General features: G+C 55.9%; 1 protein-coding gene across 1 annotated transcript in view; it reads right to left on the bottom strand.

The window, feature by feature from the left end:
- The window catches only part of STX1A (syntaxin 1A), a 94,842-nt gene that overhangs the window by 3,502 nt on the left and 69,683 nt on the right, over positions 1-21,657 (bottom strand). The window contains exons 6-9 of the mRNA XM_075169089.1: positions 12,520-12,628; positions 2,907-2,980; positions 2,447-2,584; positions 519-629 (exon numbers count right to left, since the gene is read on the bottom strand). Of these exons, the coding sequence (XP_075025190.1) occupies positions 519-629; positions 2,447-2,584; positions 2,907-2,980; positions 12,520-12,628 (432 nt within the window). The remainder of the gene's footprint in view (positions 1-518; positions 630-2,446; positions 2,585-2,906; positions 2,981-12,519; positions 12,629-21,657) is intronic.

Raw genomic sequence — 21,657 nt, 5'->3', positions numbered from 1 at the left:
GCCCTGGGGCAGGGATGGGCATCCCAGCTTCCCCTTCAGCCCTGGGCTGGCAAAGCTGACCTGGCAGCCCCCTGGGTTCCCAAACTGCCGAGCTGCTACAGGACAGATGTGGGGACCGGGACAGGCAGCTGGCACTGCACTCAGGGTCAGAGCTGGACCCTTTTCTCTACTTTTTTTTGGCAAGGGACGCGGCTCTTACAGCAGGCCTGGCCCACAGGGTCCACCCTGTCCCTTTTCCTCCCCCCAAGCAGCAACCTTGCCCCACGGCTTATCATCAGCGCTCATGCAGCCTGTGCTGGGGAGCTCTGCCTCAGCTGGTGCCCCCAGTGAGACCCGCGCTGCAGCCAGTGGTGTGGGGTAAAGCAGTGCCCAGGCACCCGTGAGGCTGCGCCATGCTGCCCGCTCCTCTGTGCAGGCAGTGGGGCAGGCAGGGGTGCCAGGTAGGGGCCTGCCCCTGGGACAGAGGTGTCAGCAGTGTAGGCAGGGGAAGATGGTCCCCAGCCAGTGCCATGACTCACCCGTCTGGCTTTGCTCTGGTATTTCACCGCTTTTTTGGTGTCAGACACAGCCCGCTCCACGTAGTCCACTGAATGCTCCACGTTGTACTCGATGCGGTCGATCATCTCGCCCTGCGGAGCGGGGACAGAGCCCACGCGCCCGTGCGCGCGCAGATATGAGCTCCTTCCCGCTCTGCTGCTCCCCGGCACTATGCGGATGTCACCCTGCCCAGCAGCCCTACACGGGAGAGAGAGGGACCGTCAGTTACCTGCAGGCAGTGGGTGCCCCGGGGTGCCCTGGGGTGGGGGCTGCGGACCACGGGCTCTGTCCCAGAGGGCTGGGACCTCTGTGCACATTCCAGCCCATCCCAAGCAACAATGAGGATCAAGGGGGTTCCCCAGCCTGGTCCTGGCCTAGTGGCCACCCTGTCTGATATCTCAGGTGACACCAAAGCCACAACAGGATCTACACTGACACCGCGCTGCACGCTGCTGAAACTGGAGGCATGCCGGGGGAGCAAGGACAGCACCAGCAGCGCCACGTGGGATGCTCATGAAGCCACGCACATGCGGAGATGACCGCTCTGATCCACGTGAGTGCCCTGCCAAGAGCGGAGGGCCCCCGGAGCAAGGCCGGTGAGGCTGGACCGCCGGGCCCTGCAGGGACTCCTGCCCCACTCTGCCCCTGGGGCTGCAGGGGTGGACTGGGGATGTGGACTCCTGCGGACATGGGGACATGGACTGGGGCGAGCTCCCCCACAAGCCTGCCCACCTCCTTTGGCCCCCTCCTGACTGTGCAGGGAAGCAGCCAGGTCTTGCAGCAGCTAGAGACAGAGTCTGACAGTTCATGTGACTGACAGGGTCGACAGGGGTTGGGGGAGCTTAAAGCCCAGTGCCCTCCTGCATGGCACAGAGGCAATCAGGGAATCGGGGCTGCAGAGCTGGCGAGGTCATGGCCAGCAGCTCTGCAATGCTCATTTCTCAGCCTAACGCTGGAGAGCATGGGGAGGACAAGCCTTGCAAGCCCAGAGGTGCTCTGGTGTTACCCTCACCAAGCACTGACCCCCACCAGCTTCCCTGCTGCCCCTCTCCCACGCCCATGACCTGTCAGTCTTGGCTGCATTGCCTAAAGCTGCTGCTTCTCCTTCCCACCTGTGCCATGCCTGGGGCAGAGCAGGCAGCTGCCAGCGCTGCTGCCAGCCCAGCACCCCTCTACTCCTGGTGCGAGCGGCTCGGAGCCTCCCACCCCACAGGGCAATGCAGGGTGCTGGCACGCTCTAGCCCTTAGAGTGGGGCAGGGCTCTGCGAATCCCGCACATCTGTCCCCCAAAGCAGACAGGATGGGGCACCAACGCTGCCGTGTCACGGCCACCCTCGCCTGCCTGGCACAGGCAGGCCCTGGCGCCACACGAGAGCTGCAGACATGCAGGGCGCAGCCATGCAGAGCGAAGCATGCAGCACCAGCGAGAGCTCGGCGGGGCTTTACCTGCCACTGATGTCTCCTCGGGACATGGCAGCATGGCGGGCAAGAACGGGGGGTGAGCAGAGACACCGGACCACATGCCCAGCTGAAGGGCCAGGCGCCGCGGGCTGGTGGCGCAGCCAGGGGCAGCGTGGCAGGACCACCGAGGCTGGCGGCACTCTGAGCTCGCCCAGCAGGGCCCAGTGCTCCCGGGTGATGGAGACATCACCTGCATGGCAGCCACCCGCTGCCCTCCTCCAGAGCCCATCACCGCACCTCCCGCCCCAGGCTTGCAGCAGCCCCCAGCTCTGGGGCACAGGGCGGGTGGCTCCGGTCCCGGGGATCCCAGCTCAGCCCCAGTGGGAGCCGTGTCAGTCCCAGATGCAGTTTTTCCCCTCAGCACCACCCAGGCAGGGGACTGCCAGCAGCCCCATCCCCCTCCAACCTCCCCAGGTGAGCTGGCCACCGGGCCGCGGCGTCTCCCTACCTGGCTCTCCACCAGCATGGCCATGTCCATGAACATGTCGTGCAGCTCTCGGATGCTGTTCTCCAGTTTGATGATCTCGCTGTGCCGTGTCTCAATCTCATTCAGTGCTTGCTTGGTGATGTTTGAATCCATAATGATCTGCAAGAAGACAGGGCCACTGAGCACCTTGCTCCTCAGATGCCAGGATTAGGGGCACCAAGAGAGGGAAGAGCAGGAGCCCCTCCAGCCACCCCAGCCAGGCAGTTTGCAGCAAACCCCCACCCCAGCCTCCGGCCAGGATGTAGCCCCTGCTCAGGCTGCATCCTCAGGCCAGACCCGACCACCCAGGTCCCACCTCCTGCGTGGGCTGTGCTCATCACTCCTGTACTGAGGCCACCATGGCAGCACGTCCACCAGCGAGGGGGCTGGCTCAGTTTTTGCCCACGCCGGGCTTGGACCGGGGCTGACATGCGGTGCTTACCCCGGAAGAGAAGATGGCCGGGTTGCCGCTCTCCAGCATGTCCTCCAGCTCCTCGCTGGTGGTGGTCCTGCCAGCTGCAGGTGACAAAACACGGGTCAGCCATGAGTCCCCTGTCCTGGCCACGGGTCCCGCAGCCCTACCACAGGGCTCTGCTGGCTCCAGGACATCTCCTAAGAGTGGAGTGGAGCAAAGCTTCCAGCCCCGAGAGCGCACTGGGCAGTTCAAGGGGATGCCATCCCGCAGCCCAGGTCTGTGCCAGCCCTGCGACCCTTCTTTTTAAGGGGTTCAAGCTGCCAGCTTGGCCCAGCTCACCCAGGAAAGCCCATCTGTCCCTCCTGATCAAGCTGCCCATTCCTGCGGGCCAGGACCCCATCAATTCCTGCGGGCCAGTTCACGGCCACAAGGACACTGGGCTCAGCAGGGCTCGTTGGCCTGGCAGGCGCTGCTGCAGTTGCTGGGCTGCCTGAGTTTTAGCCCGGTAGCTGCATAACAGAAACCAGTCTCCATCCTCCCCCCTGTGACACAGCCCTCCTCCTTGGCCTCAGGGTGGTACCTTCAGCCCCACAGCTCCTTTGGGAGCGATTCACCCATTGTGCATGGTTGCCTTCCCCTCCTCATGGACATACTCCACACTGCTAGAGAGGAGAGAGATATTAATCACTCTGTGGATTACATTGATCCTCCACCATTAATTGTAGCGTGTTCTTCAGGCAAACAGCCAGGTAGGACCCGTGAAATTACAGTGCTAAACAGAGACAATGGTGCCAGGCAGGCTTTTGCTGGGGCTGCCCAGTGGGAGCGGGGAGGGGGAGTGGGAGCAGGTCACACCTGCAGAGAGGGCAGGAGACATCCCACCAGTGTGAACAGGAGCGAACTAGGGGAGACAGGCAGGAGCAGCTAACGAAGTGACTTTATCAAGCCCAACAAACCCGAAACCAGCAGAAGGGCAGACAGGGAAGGGCTGGGGTCTGGTATGGTGCTCCCCTGCAACAAGCTGCCCGCAGGCTCTGTCAGTGGTATCAAAAGGGACAATAACATCCTCCAGGATGAGTCCAGACCACCTCTGAACAGGGGAATAGAGGAGACGTGGCAGAGTGCAGGGACAGCCCACAGGACAGCGCTCCCTGCTTCCAGCAGTGCCGCTCCAGGGGCTCAGACCGGGGAGATGCCCGAAACCTTGAACCCAGTCCAGACCTTCACACAAGTGTGTCAGTGTCCCAAGGAGCACTGTGGGGGCCCTGCCCACCCAGTCATGCCTGGCCACCACCACACAGGCATGGTGCATGCTGCCACCCTGCCTGGGGAGTTCCTCCAACACCTCCACACTTCATTACACGTCTCTTTCTTTGCAAGATCCCGCATCTGAGTCTGGGCAATCCCCAGTACCGCACAGACTGGGGGATGGATGGATGGATGGATGGATGGATGGATGGATGGACAGCAGCCCTGAGGAGAAGGACTGGGCGATACTGGTGGGTGACAAATGGGACATCAGCCAGCAATGTGCGCTTGCAGCCCAGAAAGCCAGGCGTCTCCTGGGCTGCATCACCAGCAGCGTGGCCAGCAGCTCGAGGGAGGGGATGCTCCCCCTCTGCTCCGCTCTCCTCAGACCTCCCTGGAGCACCACGTCCAGCTCTGGGGTCCCCAGCACAACACAGACATGGACCTGGTAGAGCAGGTCCAGAGGAGGCCACCAAAATGGGGCTGGGACACCTCTGCTATGGAGAAAGGCTGAGAGAGTTGGGGTTGTGCAGCCTGGAGAAGAGACAGCTCCGGGGAGACCTTACTGCGGTCGCTCAGTACCTAAAGGGGGCTTCTAGGAAAGAGGGAGAGAGACTTTTGAGCAGCGCCTGCACTGACAGGACAAGAGGCAACAGTTTTAAACTGAACAAGGGTGGGGTTAGGCTGGACGTAGGAAGAAACGTTGTACGATGAGGGTGGTGAGACACTGGTACGGGTTGCCCAGAGAAGCTGTGGATGCCCCATCCCTGGAAGTGTTCAAGGTCAGGTTGGACGGGGCCTTGAGCAACCTGATCTAGGGAAAGATGTCCCTGCCCCTGGCAGGGGAGTTGGACTGGATGATCTTTGAAAGTCCCTTCCAACCTAAACCACTCTGTGAGTCTGTGATTCTCTTGCCCTGAGATGCAGAAATGAGAAAACCACCCGGAGCTCCTGTGCTCTGCTCCTTGCTGGGGCCCCGCAGGCATGGGCACTCTGAGTGTCCATGACGGGAAAGCGCATTTCTGTCTTTGCCTCAGGAATGCTGTATCAGCAGATACTGGTGATGATGGCAGCCAGGAACACGTGGGACCCTGCAGGCTCTGGGCAGTGTTACCAGTGCCACGTGGAGGTTGTTTGCTGTCTCCTGGCACCAGGAGACTGCACGAAGGGAGAGGGAATAAACCCAACCACACACACCCAACGAGCAGCAGACTCCAGCACAAAGGCTTTGTTATCTGCTAACGCTCATCAGCTCTGATTTCCCACCAGACCAATAGGGTTTATATCCACGGCTGGGCCAGGAATGTGCAGCTTCCTCATCAAAAGCAGGTAACAAAGCTTTCTGGATGCTTTCTGGGCCACGTGATAAACAGAGCACCAAGACCAGGAAGGTTGGCAGGGTGCAGAAACGTGCTGGGGTTCCTTGCAAACACTGTCTGGGACCTGGGGCTCTGGGAGGCTGGAGGGCACACTCCAAGGCGTGTAGTGGGCAGCTGGGATCGTTCCCCTGATCTGCCTCATGCCGGCACCTCCTTGCGTGGCAGTGAGAGTGTTGCATGGCTCCTTGCTGCCTGCACCAGATTTGTTTCTCCTCCTGGAAACACAGGCAAGGAAGCAAGGAGTGGGCTGAAGGGACGGCAACCGAGAGGAGCTGCTCTCCCAAAGGCCTCCAAGTGGCAGGACTAGCTAGAGGGCTGTGACAGTGCCCTGAGCACAGGGGACGGAGCCTACATATAGGGTTGTGAAGGGGCCTGGCACCCAAGAGGTGACAGCTGAAGCCTGTGTCATCCCAGCTGCATTGGGCAGGGCTGGATCCAGCGCAGCAGCTCCCCCAGCACCTGCAACGGGTCGTCCACAGCAACCAGCACAGACGGGACATTGCAGGAGAGAGCAGGAGCTGAGAGCTGCAGACTGGAGCTCATGGGGCTTCTGAAAGCAACACGGAACTGTGACCGAGAGGTGGCACAAGAGGAGGAGACATTTGCTGGGGTGTCCGAAAAACAGTTACAGTTGAAAGAGAAGTAGAAAATTAAAAAAAAAAAAGAGAAAAAACAGTGCCCAGGAGGGGAAAATGTAAATTCCTTAAAAGAAAATTTTTCTTTTATTGGTTTTCTTGAAATGAAATACTTTCTCTGCAAGTTATCTGCCTGTGGCCAGGAAAGAATTCCTCTATTATTTATGTGACTACTATCTCATAATCTAAAAAGCTAATGGGATTTTTATTTTAAAAACTGATAGGAACGGCTCAGTGACACTGCGAGCACAGCACAGCTGGCTCTCGCAGCAGGGACCCAGGGCACAGACCCTACAGGAGCCAGCACTGTTCCTAGCACACCCAGGGCTGTCTGGCAGGAGCTTGGGACAGGCAGCCTGGGATGCATGGGAAGAGAGCAAAATGGGATGAGCTTGGTCCCGCTGTGTCCAGACACTGAGCTTTCAAGGTAACGGGATGGCTCCTGGGCCACTGGTCCAGGTCATGGCAAGCTGTGGTGCTGTGTGGGAACTGGAGCACCCAGACCTCCCTGAGACCACACACTCAACAGAGAGAGCAAAGAGACACAGGGAAAGGCGGCCCAGACAGTGTGGGCAGAGCATCAGGGCAGCACCGCCAAGTGTCCCAGCCTTGGGGTCTCCCAGCAGCAGCTTCTACTGCTGTTAACTCTTGGGGGACAAGCAAGTTGCCTTCAACAGACAGGAGGAGCCTCAAATCACCCTGCTCCTCTCCCGTGGTACTGGGGGCTGGAGACAGGAACTCAGCTGAGTGGCTCAGCGGGGGGCTCAACTCAGAGCTCATTGCTTCTCCTCTGCAAATGGAGTACATCTTCAAATCCAGCTGCGTACTGCAAGGAGACCAAATAATGAACAGAGAGGACCTTAAGAACATCTTTTAAAAGTACAGTAAAGCTTATAAAAAGGAAGAAAAGGGACTTGCCCAACGCAGCAGAGAGATGATCCACGTGTGAGGCATTAGCACCAAGAACCAGAGAGGGAGAGGAGTCGCAACCTGCTCCTCCATACTTGGTCTGCAGCCCCAAAGAGAAGCAACTGGAGCCAGATGACAGAGACCCTTGCCCCCAGCAGAAGCCGTCCTTTCGCAGAGCAGGAGTGGGGACCCTCTAGGGTTGGAGGAGGGCTGAGCCAGAAGCCAGTGTGGCCCTAGCACATGCAGGTCCCTCATGAAGCCAGCACCCATCCCACAGTACAGGGTACTAAAAACGGTGTCCAGCAGCACGGCCAGACAACACAAGCTGTGAAATCAGGTCTGGGGTAGCTCCAAAGAGTCCCGTCAGGAGCAACAGGAGATGGGGCTGGAGACAAGACTGGAGACAAAGCTACAATGAAGGGCCAGGATCCTTCCAGGAGACATGGCCAGAAAAGGACTGGGGACACTGCCACAGGTTGCCCACAGAAGCTGTGGATGCCCCATGCCTGGAAGTGTTCAAGGTTAGGTTGGATGAGCTTTGAGCAACCTGACCTAGTGGAATATGTCCCTGCCCACGGCAGGGGGGTTGGACTGAATCATCTTGGAAGGTCCTTTCCAACCCAAACCACTCTGCGAGTCCATGATCCTATGACATGACTACAACAAAGATCCAAAGTCCCAGGAGACAGGGCTGGAGACAAGCTCTCTTGAAAGTAGACCTGAGCCCACCCCAAGAACAAGGCAAGAGTCAGGGCTGAAGACAGGTACCTCTGCAGCATGGCTCAGATATGGGCTGGGTGACCCAGGCCTGATTTTACACAGCTCCTGGACCCACGGGCAGAGGTAGAAGTCCCATGTGAGGCTGGTCTAGACAACTAAGACCTGCTAGTGCCCCCAAAGCCCTGAGAAGCTGCTGCTTTGCAGCAAGAGAACAACCTGACCCCTGTCTGTACCCCATGTGAGCTCATAGCTGTAGGTGAGGGCTGAGCCCTGCCATCCATGCGCTCACGGGTCTAAGGAGCTGCATAATGCCAATGTCCCATTGGGTTGATCACCCTCCCCACTTTCCCCGCGAAGGGTCCACAGCCCGTTTCCAGCCACCGTTACATGTGCTAGGGTGACAGAGCATCACTCCCACCACGGGTGACCCGCGACACCTACTTGCCAGCTCTTCCTGCCTGTTGGCTCCTCGCTCTCAGCTGAAACTGCCATGGTTCCAGGGAGAACAAGGGCTCAAACAGCACAAATTTACAAACCCTCCTGTTGACTGTGCTCAGCTCCGAGCAGTCACTGGCACAGTGACAAGGAGCACCGTGCCAGCCGCGGTGCATCAAGGGCTACTTGCTCTGCCGAATTCAAGCCCTAGAGACAGCCCTGAGGGCAAGCAGTGGGATCAGCTCCAGGAGATGCCACGTGTCTCACAGGCAGAGGCTGGATGGGATGCAGGATACACGTTCTCATCCCGGCTCTCATCACCTCCCCGCTGCCCCATTCCCCCATTGCAGAGCACGGGGCTAGTAAAAGCTGCAGCGAGGAGAAGGATGAGAGCAAAGACATCACATGGATTAACAGCCAGCCAGCCAGTGCAGGCTTGGCCAAAGGCCATAGCTGGTCAGGAAGAGCTTGCTTTAATGCTGAGCCAACGCATGAGGCCCAGAGGCTGCATCTCGCCCACGCCGTCCAGCACAATGCTTGCCAAAGCTGTATAACCAACCTGCAGGACTCCAGAGGACTTCCCAGGGAGTCCACCACCTTCTGGGTAGGTGGAAAGGCTGTAATTAGCTCCTCAACAGCAATAAAATCAGATGAAAGTGTGCTAGATACATCGTTGATCTGCTGCCCACATCACCACAAAGCTACTGCACACCACAAATCCAAATGAAAGGACTGAGTCAATGCAAGGTGTCCACAAAAGGAGAAGAGCCTGGGGTAAAACCCCTGCCCTGAAACTTGGCAAAACACTGGAAACTCATGAGAACTGGACCTCTGCCTCCCCAGAGAGCTCCAGAGTACGTCTGCCTCTTACTTGGCATCTCTAGAAATTAAAGTTTCCTGGCGAGAAGAAGCTCTGATAATGAGCAATGCAGCCCACAGCATCGCTGGGAGCTGCAGCTCAGAGGGAGAAGCAAACTCAGCCCTGAGCTGGCAAAAAGAGAACGGCGAGAGACAATGCACAGGTCATGGTGCAGCAGGGCCATCAGAAGCTCTGGGACAGGCAGAGACATGAAGCCACCAAGGAGACTTTCCACCTCAAGGCCACTGCACAGTCCTTGGCCCTGTGATGCCCACCTGGATGGAGTGATCGTCCCCATTGACCAGCTCCTAGGGGATGGGGCAGGACTGTCTCCATTAGGGCATGCAGGATCCTGGGGAAGCTCCCAGGGAAACCTCCAGTGCCACAGCTCACACCCATCACCCAGCTGACGCCGAACACCAGTTTGCCCAATTCTGCATTCAGACGCTCTATAAATAGGGAAGACTTCAGGCACCTCGGGGCTGCAGAAGTCAAACATGCTATGGCTGAATTAACTGTAATGGCTCAGCTGTGCTCCTTCGGCTCGCAGCACCCCTTCTCCCAGCGGCAGGGCTGCATGAGCACCCAGAAAGCAACAGCTAGGGCTCAGGTTGGAAAGATCAAGGACAAGGCACCTTCCCAAGGCTGGGATCCTCTGTCTGGATCTGGCTTTCAAGCTCTCATTAGATACAAATCCATACAACTTACGGAGAGATGGATAACACTGCCCCATCCGCCTGTGCGTGTAGAGGTAACGGGGACCAGTCACCCGACCCACTTGGCCATCCCTCGGCTCAGACAGGCCTAGCACTGCCTGCAGTGGTGTCGGGATGTGCAGACTTCAGCTATAAAAGCCTGCCCAGCATGTCACAAACTGCCACCCACCTCCCCGTCCCTCAGGACCCCTTCTGCTCAGCTGGGGGGAGCTGCAGGGGCCAACTTCCAAAGCTGTGCAGGCATTTTTACCCAACAAGACATTTTTAGCTCGGATAAATCCCATGGTCATTCCTGAGATGAAAGTGTCACAGGAATCCTAAATAAGCCCATCTCAGCACCAGAGGCTCCACGACCACCTTGGGCTAACTGGAGGAGCGGCCGGGGCCAAAGCTGCCCCCAGACTCTCCTGGCTCAAGGGCAGCTTGGGATGCACCCACAGCTTGCCTTTCCGCACATCAGTTAACCTGGTCTCGCACGGTGGGGCGGGGGCTGATTAATTCTCGCAGTGCCTTTGGAGACGGCAGATGCTTTATTTTTGGCTCCTCGGTCTCGCACATAACAAAACTGTTCATAAAAACAAGCAGTGCCTGTACAGCACCTCCGTGGCTTCAAAGCTGCACACCCACCACAGAAAGCTCCTCCAAGCCTGAAATCCAATTTCTCTGGGAGCAAAACCTAATTAGATTTAAGATGTCATTTCTCATAATGGACAAAACGGAGAGGGAAAAAACGGAAGGAGTGACACTTAATACCGCAGACAGCGCAGAAGCTCATGCCTGGGGAGCACGGCTCCCAGCAGCAGACACGGAGACACCACCGGGGTGAGGACAGCCACCGAGCATCTGTCCTGGCATCACCAACCCCAGGACACGGCGCATCCTGCAATCCCTCCATGGCATCTGCAGCCGTGGTCTGTTTGGGAGCAGAGCGAGTGAGTAGCTGGCGGGGTGAGGGCAACGATTAAGGCTGCGGCAGAAGCAGTGGGAGAGGACAGGACATCCACTTCATCACGTCAGACAAGCTCCCGGGCTCAGCATGTGCCAGACGGGCAGGGCTGGCGTCGAGGGTCACTGAGGCACAACCTCTGGCACACACAGACATGGCGATGCCTACACAAGGAGAAGGAGCAGATCCCAAGAGGGCTGCTGTGGGAAGCCCCAAGGGTGGCCACGGCCCGGGGCAGTGACTCTACATCACCATTTCTTCTGCGACTGTCCCACTTCCAGAGCAAGAAGCAGATGCAGTCAGGACGGAGAAGCTTGCCAGGCTCTGGGGAGCCTTCCCAGAGCAGCTGAGAAGTCCCTGCTCTCATACTTTCAAAACCCAAGTGATTTACTGGCTTCACTGTCAGAGCTCCTGGCGCTTTCTATCTTTGGATTCATCAGCTGAAAACGAGAGCTGAGAATTTTGTAGAGCTTTGTGCAGTCGCCACATCCCAGCTGAGCTCCATTCAGAAGAGCCTGTTCAAAAGCCCCTGGAGCAGCAAGGACTGAAGGTGCTGGCTGGGACACCCCAAGACAAGCAGAGCCCTCTGCCCAGGAAGCACTCCTGATAAAACCTCAATAAGCTTGTTGCTTCTGATGAGCCTTTTTGCCAGAAAAGATTTTCCACTGTCCTGACAGAGGAACCCAGCTTTTGCAAAGGACTGCGCACATGATTGTCTACCTTCCCAGCACAGACCGCCATCCTGCATCTGCATCTGCTCCACACCTCCGCCCTGAAGGGAAAGCAGGTCCCTCACTGCCACTAACTAGGACACCTCCTCTGCACCCAACCACTGCACCACGGTGAGTTCTGAGCAGCCTTTTCCTTGCGCCCCATCAATGCTCTGTCGGGCACTGACAGCCCGGCAGGATGGACAGAGCGAAGACAAGTATAATATAATATATTTGCATAATTTAAGCAAAGCGGCAGAGTCCTTCCAAAATCTGGGAGTAGAAAAACAAGAGAAAGGTTTCTTTCAGGTCTGCAGACAATTAAGGACCTGGCTAAGCCCTTTCAAATCTTTTCCTTTCTTGGGAGGGAGGCATAGGGATACCTTAAATTCCTATTTACATTACAAGCCACTCCTGCGGCTGGGTATCACCTACAGAATGACGTTAGCTGACGAAGTCCTGAGTCAGCTGGAGCAGTGACACACTCATTATCCTGCTCTACATTAAACGTCAAGCTCTTGTTGAGCCGCATGTCAGTCAACCTTTCCATTCAGCCAGTGTGAAACATTTCTATTATTATTATACATCATAAAGACTAATCTTAACAGGAAAGGCTTGCACAGCCAAGTCTCCTTTTAGCCCTCCACAGAAACTACCATACCCCACTAGCACCCAGATTCCCAGGCATCTGCAGCTCATGAAGGACATTCCCATAGGTGACCATAAGGACACCATTCTGACTCAAAGATCTCCTATCTTATTATTCACGCTGAGTTGTGAAAGGGAAGAAAAACACCCATTTGTCTGTGAGAAAAAAAACCTGGACTAGGCTTCAGACTCCTTCCTTTTGAGCACAAAAACCAATGACACCGAAATGCAAGGTGCCACCACTTGTCTATCCCCCAGCAGGAGCCATGTCCCGGTTGCTCCCACAGGTGCTCGCACAGCCCCTGTGCAGCCCCGTTTTTTCACGGGAAAGCTCTGCACAGCTGCGGGAGCAGCTCTGATCTGGCGAGAGCTGCTGCAGGATGCAGCCCCCCAGTGCGCACAGCCCGGCTGCGTTCCCCCTCCGGGTTTACTCACTGATCTCCAGCTGCCTCTGAATCCTGCCCTTGCAGCGCTCCCGGTAGTCCGTCTGCGTGGCGTTGTACTCGGACATCACTTCCACGAACTTGCGGGACAGCGTCGAGTGCTGCAGAGGGGAGAGGAAGAGAGAGCGGGGGTGAGGGTCCCACGGGAGGGAGAGACCTGCCACCCCAGAGCCGGGAGAAGGTTCAGCCCTGAGCACCCCCTGCACCTCTAGCAACCCAAAAAACATTTCTAGCCCAAAAGCTGCTCTGCGGAGTGTGACGAAGTGCAAGGGGGACAGGTGGCAGCAGGGGACACAGCAGGTGGGGTGGACCGGATGCACCCCTCGCCCAAGCCCAGCCCAAGCATAGCCCTCAGCCCCCGAAGAACACCCTGGGTGGTGGCAGACCTGTGGGTCATGGCTGGCAGCACCCTCCTGAGGCCCCAACGCTGCTGGGATGTGCCAGACCTGGCACGGGTGCAGGATGGACCCACGGTGGTCACTTTGCAGTGCTGGAGCTGGTCAGGAAGGCCCCGGGGGGACCCCGCACCCCGAGCCATCGAACCTCCTCCCTGGCTGGGAGTGTGGGCACAGCTGGCGGGGGGAGCCCGGGGCTGGGGCACGCAGGCTGGGCCAGGGGCACAGGAAATGTCCGGGGTAATTGTCCCCGCTCCAGAAGCACAGTCCTGCTTTTCCCTCCCACACTGGAGGGCTCCCCCGAGCACCAGCCCCACGGCGACACAGGGGGTGACTGCCTGCCCCAAACCGAGCGGCTGCCTGCGGAGCTGCCAGCCCAGGATGGATGGCGTGGCGGAGCTGTCAGCCCCTGCGCGCAGAGCACTCTCATCTTATTAGGCTGCTTTCTGTTCTCCAGGAAAGGTGCCAGAAAACCTTGGAATTACACGTGACCAGGGTCCAGCTGAACACGCTGACACCCCCAGTGCTGGCTGCTGCCCCCGAGGGGGAAGCTCACCCCCACGTGAGCACCCACACTGGGGCCTGACTTGCTGTCTGATCTAGCTGCCATGCTGAGCACAGCAAACAGCCCTGAAGATGTTCCAGGAAGGTCAGGACAGAGCATCATGTGCATCCTCCATCCAAATGCTTATATGTCTTGAATGAGCCCTTTCCCCAATATGCCAGAAATCAAGTTTCTTAGGAACATGGACTCAGAGAACGGTTTGGGTTGCAAGGAACCTTCAAAGATCATCCATGGGCAGGGACCTCTTCCACTAGATGAGGTTGCCTGAACTCTGGACTGCTCTTCGGAGTTGTGGAAAGATTTGTTTAGAGGTAGTTTTGCTTGCAATTAGAACAGGGATGCATTTCCCTCGTCTTGTTCTTGGGAGTGGTTGGGCTGCTTATAAAGGTGCAGAAAAACCCACCCTGCAGCTGGGAGCTTCACTCTGACCGATGGCACTTGCACAACGTGAAGAGTCACCAGCAGCGGGACATGGGACTCGGCTGTGCCCACCGAGTGGGGCCAGAGCAGCAGCTCTGCTGGTGCCAGCTGCCCTCACACCACGCTGAGCTCCTTGCCCTCCCTGGCTGTTGGCAGCAGCTGTTCCCCACAGTGTACTCCCGTCCTGTCTGCTGAACCAGGGGGGAAGAGGGCTGGCAAGGGGGTGTCACGGGTCGCTCTTGGTGGGAGTGAAGCTCTGTCACCCTAGAACATGTAACGGGGTCTGGAAACGGGCTGTGGACCCTTCCTGGAGCTGGGGAAGGTGGAGAGGGTGATCAACCCAATGGGACATTGGCATTATGCAGCTCCTTAGACCCGTGAGTGCACAGATGGCAGGGCTCAGCCCTCATCTGCAGTTATGAGCTCACATGGGGTACAGACAGGGGTCAGGTTGTTCTCTTGCTGCAAAGCAGCAGCTTCTCAGGACTTTAGGGGTACTCTTATCACAGAACCATGGACTCACAGAGTGGTTTGGGTTGGAAGGGACCTTCAAAGATCATCCAGTCCAAAACCCCTGCCGTGGGCAGGGACATCTTCCACTAGATCAGGTTGCTCAAAGCCCCGTCCAACCTGACCTTGAACACTTCCAGGAATGGGGCATCCACAGCTTCACTGGGCAACCCATGCCAGAGTCTCACCACCCCCATCATACAACATTTCGTCTTATGTCCAACCTAACTCCACTCTTGTTCAGTTTAAAACCGTTGCCCCTTGTCCTGTCAGTGCAGGCGCTGCTCAAAAGTCTCTCTCCCTCTTTCCTAGAAGCCCCCTTTAGGTACTGAGTGGCCGCAGTAAGGTCTCCCCAGAGCCGTCTCTTCTCCAGGCTGCACAACCCCAACTCTCTCAGCCTTTCTCCACAGCAGAGGTGTCCCAGCCCTCGGACCATTTTGGTGGCCTCCTCTGGATCTGCTCTACCAGGTCCATGTCTGTGTTGTGCTGGGGACCCCAGAGCTGGACGCGGTGCTCCAGGGGGGTCTGAGGAGAGCAGAGCAGAGGGGGAGCATCCCCTCCCTCGAGCTGCTGGCCACGCTGCTGATGATGCAGCCCAGGAGACGCTTGGCTTTCTGGGCTGCAAGCGCACATTGCCGGCTGATGTCCCATTTGTCACCCACCAGTCTCCCCAAGCCCTTCTCCATGGGGCTGAAAGCCTCCCTTTCCAGAGAAGGCAAATCTGGTGTAGGAGTCTCAAGCAAAGCCAAATACTGTGTCAAGCAAGAAATGCTTGTGCGCTTCTTCAACTTTGCAGCAGAAGCAACAGCAGAGTGACTGATGGGCCACATCTCACACACCCATCCTGGGCACTCAGCATCACTCTCGCATGCAACAGGCACCTGCAAGGTGGGACCAGCCGACGGTACTGCTGCAGGGAGAAGAAGGGTGTGTTACCCAACCTCACCCTGTGGGCTGCTCGTGCAGCCCAACCCAGGGAGTGGGGAGCAACAGGAGATATGGAGAAATGGTGGAAGGTGAAAGGAGAGGAGGCGATGGAAAAGGGATGGGAAAAGAGGATACTCAGAAAGGATCAGAAAGAAGATACAGAGAGACTGACACGATGAAGAAACTCCTGATGAGTGTTCCCCCTGGGACTTCCAGGGCCACCAGCATGGCCTGAGCTCACCCTTAGAGAGTTACAGCTCACAGAGAGCTGAACCGAGGAGCTGTACCCAGCCCTGCTGAGCTGGAGCAGCTCTCAAAGGCTCTACGTGGGGGGGGGGACCAGTGCAACGCAGCATCTCTGCAGGATCAGACGTCCTGGTTCTGGCTGGGACAGTTAACCTTCTTCCCAGTCGCTGGTGGGGAGTGCTGTGTTTTGGGTTTGGTATGAGAGGACCATTGATGGCCCGTTGATGTTTTGGTTGTTGCTGAGCAGCGCACCAGGGACTTTTCGGCTTCCCATGCTCTGCCAGGTGCATGGGAAGTTGCAAGGGGAGCATAGCCAGGGTGGCTGACCCAGCTGGCCAATGGGGTATTCCATATCATGTGACATCATGCTCAGTATATAATTAGGAGGCGTGGTCCAGGAAAAGGGGGCTTTCACAGTTTGGGACACACAGGGTGTCGGTTGGCGGGTGGTGAGCAGTTGCATTGTGCATCGCCTGCTTTGTATATTCTGTTATTGTTGTTGCTATCATTGTTATTATTACTGTTCTACTTTGTTTTATTTCAATTATTAAACTGTTTTTATCTCAACCTGCAAGTTTCCCTACTTGTGCCCTCCTGATTCTCTCCCCCATCCTACCGGAAGCAGGGGGTGAGCGAGCGGCTGCATGGGGTTTAGTTGCTGGCTAGGGTTAAACCACGACACTGGTGTACACTGGTACATCCAGAGCAGTCCCAGCCAACACACCTCTACCTCCAGAAGACGGCACTGGAGACATCTTGAAGATATACTGGCGTTTGCTTTGCAGCTATTCTAAGCAAGCAGCAGCTCGGTATTTATGGCAGAGCCTCAGACTCAGCTCATCTCATTCCTCCTCTGCTGGCAAACCTCACACGAAAGCCCCCCAGCAGCTTTAGCTTCAGCAGGCATCCTCTGCTCGAGAGGTGCCCGGCCCAAAGCAAGGTCAAAACAGCTCCTGAGCATTATGGCTTGAAATCCGGCAAAGATATGATGTGCCATCCAAGCGACTCTTCTTCTTCCTTTTCAAAATTGTTTTCCTAAAATCCAGTTCATTCTCATTCAGCTGAAAAGTATCAACATATGTTGATCTGCAGCCAAATATAGCCTGGGTGTTGAATGACACCCCTTTTTGCTTATCAGTATACCACACCATATCTCTTTTACTTAAAAAGTTATTTAACTTAGTGTTTATTTTGTCAGATTGTTATTTTATGTTCCCATGGGCATCCCACATGTCTACAAAATGCATTTAATTTTTGAAGGAACAGAGAGTTTCATGCAAAATGGGCTGGAAAAAGCATTTTAAATGGCTTTCACTCATTAAATGAAACTACCTGAATATTCAGAGTAAATAAAAAGCATATCAAAATGTACCTTGCATTTGAAAGAAACTCATTAAACAGAAAATATTAACTAAAGTTAGGAAATGTGGTTGTTTCACCCAGGGCCAGCAACTCTTCACTCCCCAAATGTGGGGAAAGGAGCCCAATTTGCTGAACCACCAAGCTGGATTTCCAAAAAGCTCATACAGCCCCAGAGGGGGCTTTGAAACCCCCACAAAGCATACACTGAAACCTGGGGCCTTGGCCTTCAATGTTTTTAATTAAGAGAAAGACATTTCTGAAGTGCTCATCCCGTGGGGGAGCCTGGGGGGATGCCAGCCTTCCTCCTGAGCCCCTTGGGGTTACAGGGGGAGCAGAGATCCCACTCCTGAGTTCCCACCAGCTGGGTTTGTTTCAGTGTTTGAACTAGTTCAAGCAAGGTGAGTATTTCCATTGCACCTGCTAGATAAACCAAGCCCAAAAGCAACTAGAGCAAAAGCTGTTCTGAATAGCAAGGACCGAAAGTACTGACATTTGGAAGAATGTAAATAGCAACTTTTTCTCTGTTATGAACTCAAAATTTGACACTTATAGACACACGGAAAATACTGTCGAGACGTCTGGGAACCTGCATCACTGGCAACGTTTCTGGGCTGGGGATGCCCTTGGGAGCTGCAACCCCAAAGCCCCCCATATCTTTCTGCTGCTGGTGAGCTGACCGAGGCAGGGTGCTTTATTCAAACTGCTGCTGTGAAACGCAGACAAACAGAGTGGTTTTAATGTAAGAAATTTAGAACATGAAAACAACTTTTCCTTGGTGCAGAAGCAGCCCAGGAACCAGGCTGCCCCTGGGACCAGTTTGCTGCAGGCTTGTGGAGTTTGGGACAGCCACTGGCGGACGTACTTGTGCCCCCGTGGAAGAGGCCAGCACCATCGGCTGCCCCAGGACCGCAGCCGTAGGACCAGCCCTGCCCGATCTGCTGGGGCATGTGGTCACATGAGCCTCTCTGCCTTGTGGGCTCCGACACAGCCCGGCCAGCTGGCCCGGGGTGAGACAAAGCCGTTCCTATGAAAGCTCCAGGTCTGATGAGGCTCTTCTGGCTAGAGATGACAACAGCAAAGCCAGAATAAAAGTCCATAAGCTTAATGCTCAGTTACTCCTAATTTACAATTTGTTAACAAGGGGGAAATCAGCTCCTCATTCCTCCTTTTACGTGGCGATTTGCTCGCAGCGAAGTCCATAGAAACTAGTCGAGCCCTTGTTGCAGAAATACCTACACAAGGACCATGCTTAAAGTACCAGGCATATCTAAATCAGCTCTCCAGTTCAACTCATCCTAAATCCACGTGCAAATGTAGGAAGGAAGGTGGGAGCGGGGCCGGGCTCTACATTGCCCAAGCACCCAGGGAGGAGCTGGGAGAGCTAGAGCTTGACTGGAGCGGTGTGAGGGGTGTGCAGGGCAGCAGGATGGGCTGCCCTAAGTACCAAAGAGCTTAAGGAAGGCTAAGGAAGCTGCGGTCTCTCTGCTCAATGGGGCAGGAGCTCTAGTGACCAGGGACACGGCAAAGGCTAAGCTTTCCATTTCTTCTTTTGTCTTGGTGATCACTGGTAAGGTCTGCCCTTGGCCTCCTGGTGCCCTTGGAGCAGAGGCCAGTGGCATAAAACACTACCCATGGAGAGGGATATAGACTTGAGCGTGCTTAAGTCAACTGGAAATACAGAGGGGGACCAGGCAGGATGCATCTGAGCATGCTGATGGAGCTGGCCAATGTCACTGCAAAGGGCCTCTCCATAATCTTCCAAAGACGGCGGTGATCGTGGGTGGTTCCAGAGGACTGGCAAAAAAAGGCAAACGCCACACATCTTCCGGGAGGAGGATCTAGGGAACCCCTCAGCCTCCCGTCAGTCACTGGGAAGGTCATTGAGTAAATCCTCCCAGAAGGACAAGAAGGTAATTGGAAACAGCCAGCGTGGATTTACCAGGGGCAAATCGTGCTGTGCCATCCTGATGGCCTTCTCCGATGAGATGACTAGCTGTGCAGGTAAGAGGAGAGCAAGGAATGGTGCACACCCTGAGTTTAAGGCCTTTGACACAGACTCCCACAGTATCCTTATAGCCATTTTGATAGGACACGGGTTGGATAAGGTTGGTGGACAATTGTCTGTGATCAGCGATACAAAGTCCAACCGGTGGCCAGTTCCTAATGGTAACCCCTCAGTGAGCGATGCTGGGTCTGAAAATACCACTAAACATCTTCACCAGTAACCTGGGACGGTGGAGTGCACTTTCAGCAGGTTTGCAGAAGACACCAAACTGGGGAGAGCGATAGAAGACAGGGCTGGTATTCAGAGGGACCTCAACACTCTGGAGAAAGGGGCTGACAGGAAACCCATGAAGCTCAAAGGCGAATGCACCGTCCTGTGTTGGGGACGGGATACACGTCTGGGGGCCAGCTGGCCAGAAAGCACCTAAGCTCCCAGAGTCCTCATGGACATCAGGCTGCCCAGGAGTGAGCAGTGAAGGTAAAACTCATCATGGGCTGGGTCCTCCTGGACAGCCAGTGGGGCTGTTCACTTCCACCTAGCACTTGTGAGACCACAGCTGTGGGGGCTCCCCAAAACACATCGTGTGGGAGTGAAGCCAGCTGAGGCCACCAAGGTGGTCTGGGCTGGAGCACAGGACAAATGAGGACAGGCAGGGTATAGCCAGCTGAAGGTGACAAAGCTCAGGGGGATCTTATTGCTGCCTACAACAACCCAGTGGAAGAATGGAGAGAAGTTGAAGCCAGACTTTTCTTGGAGATGCACAGGGGCAGAACAAGAGGCGACAGACCAAGTTGGGACACAGGGAATTCCAGTTAAATATTCATAAGGGTGGTCAAACACCTGGACCGGGGCCCAGAGGACCCATGGACCGATGTCCATGGCATCTCCATCCTTCTAGATACTGAGAACACAGCTGGACAAGGCCATGAGCAACCTGATGCAGCTGGCACTGCTCTGTGGCAGGGGCTGGGATCTCCTGAGCTCCCTTCTCACCAATGTGCTGTGATCCCATGACAAGGAACAAACCTGGGTGCTAGATTATTAGTTGGGCCGTTGCTTGTCCCTGGATGGCCCGGAGTCCAAGGGGAACCTCCATGCTCCATTGCAGTGCAGTGCCCCTGCTAAGGATCTGTCCCATGGCACCAAAAATTCAAAATTGCACCAGCAGTGCACTGGGTACTGGGGCAAAACCAAGGCAAGCAAGGGCCAGGGACTTTTTCACTATAATGGTATGTTCCAGCCAGAAAATTGCCTCAACTCAAGCTCACCCCACACTGTTCCCCAGGTGACAGCTGCAACAGTCGCATCGGTACAGCTCACCCATAGGCACACACAGCCAGTCAGTGCTGCCTGCCAGCCCTGCCAGAGCTGTCAGCTCCTCTCAGCCACAGTGCGTGGTGAAAAGCAAAGCCAGCAACGTAACCCTGGGACAACACCGCCCTGTGCTCAGCTCACATCCCGTACTGCGCACGCAAGTCTGCACGCTGGGCGCGCGCAGCGCTGGGTCCCAGCACGGGGTCGGCATCGCTGGGAAGATGAACAGCTGCAGAAGCCCAGAGTCAGGGACCATCCAGGTCAGAAGCCAAAGCCCCGAAGTGGAGCAGTGTGTTACATTGCCCACCTCAGCCTCCCAACACAGGGGCTCCAAGCTGCAGCCCGGAGGAGCTCCTCTCCCCTGATTACCTGAGTCTAGAGAAATGCTAAGAAATGCCCAAATTACAAGAAAATCTCCCACTTCCTTGACTGAGTGGTCCATGGCTGAGAGAGTTGGGGTTGTTCAGCCTGGAGAAGAGAAGGCTCCAGGAAGACCTTATTGCAGCTGTTCAATATATAAAGGCGGTTTATAAGAAAGATGGAGAAACACTTTTGACCAGGGCCTGCAGTGACAGGACAACGGGCAGCAGTTTTAAGCTGAACGAGAGTGGAGTTAGGTTGGACATAAGAAGAAATGTTGTACGATGAGAGTGGTGACACACTGGTGACACACAGGATGCCCAGAGAAGCTGTGGATGCCCCATCCCTGTGTTCAAGGTCAGGCTGGACAGGGCTTTGAGCAAACTGATCTAGTGGAAGATCAGGCAGGGGGGTTGGACTGGATGTTCTTTGAAGGTCCCTTCCAACCCAAACCATTCCATGATTCTACGGTGAAGCAGAGCCCCGAATCCTACTCTCCCATGTGCCAGGATGATGTCCGAACCACAGAGCTTCAACACGGAGCAAATCTAAACCCTGCTCAAATTCACGGCCCCGGGCTATACAGCACCAATTTGTGGCCACCTCTAATTTCTTCGGACACTGCAGAATTAATGCCTTTGCCTGGGGAATATGGGCACACCACAGCCGACATCAGGGATAGCCACCTTCAACTGCCACCTCCCTGCTCTCCCCCTCCCTGCCACTGCACCCGGCACCTGCATTTGAGGTGGCAAACAGCTCCTGAAGGGTGCCGCGCAGACCACAGCAGAGCAGAAAGCCCAGTGGGGGTTTCACAGCAGTGTCTCTGGAGTGGTAAAGGCAGAGGTTTTTTCTGGGAAGAGATCTGCTGACTCCCCCTGACAATGCCCAGCTAGAGCAAAGCTCTGCCCGTGCCAGGATCCCTCTGGGGAGGGACAGGAGAGCTGGCATGCAGAGGGACTTGCTGCTGTCCTGCTCTGCTGTGTGCTGTTGCACCATCCTTCGCTTTGGTTTCGCTATGCACCA

Source organism: Calonectris borealis, chromosome 19 (genome assembly GCF_964195595.1).
Source record: "Calonectris borealis chromosome 19, bCalBor7.hap1.2, whole genome shotgun sequence".
Lineage (NCBI taxonomy): Eukaryota > Metazoa > Chordata > Aves > Procellariiformes > Procellariidae > Calonectris > Calonectris borealis.
This window is presented reverse-complemented; position numbering and strand designations above follow the sequence as displayed.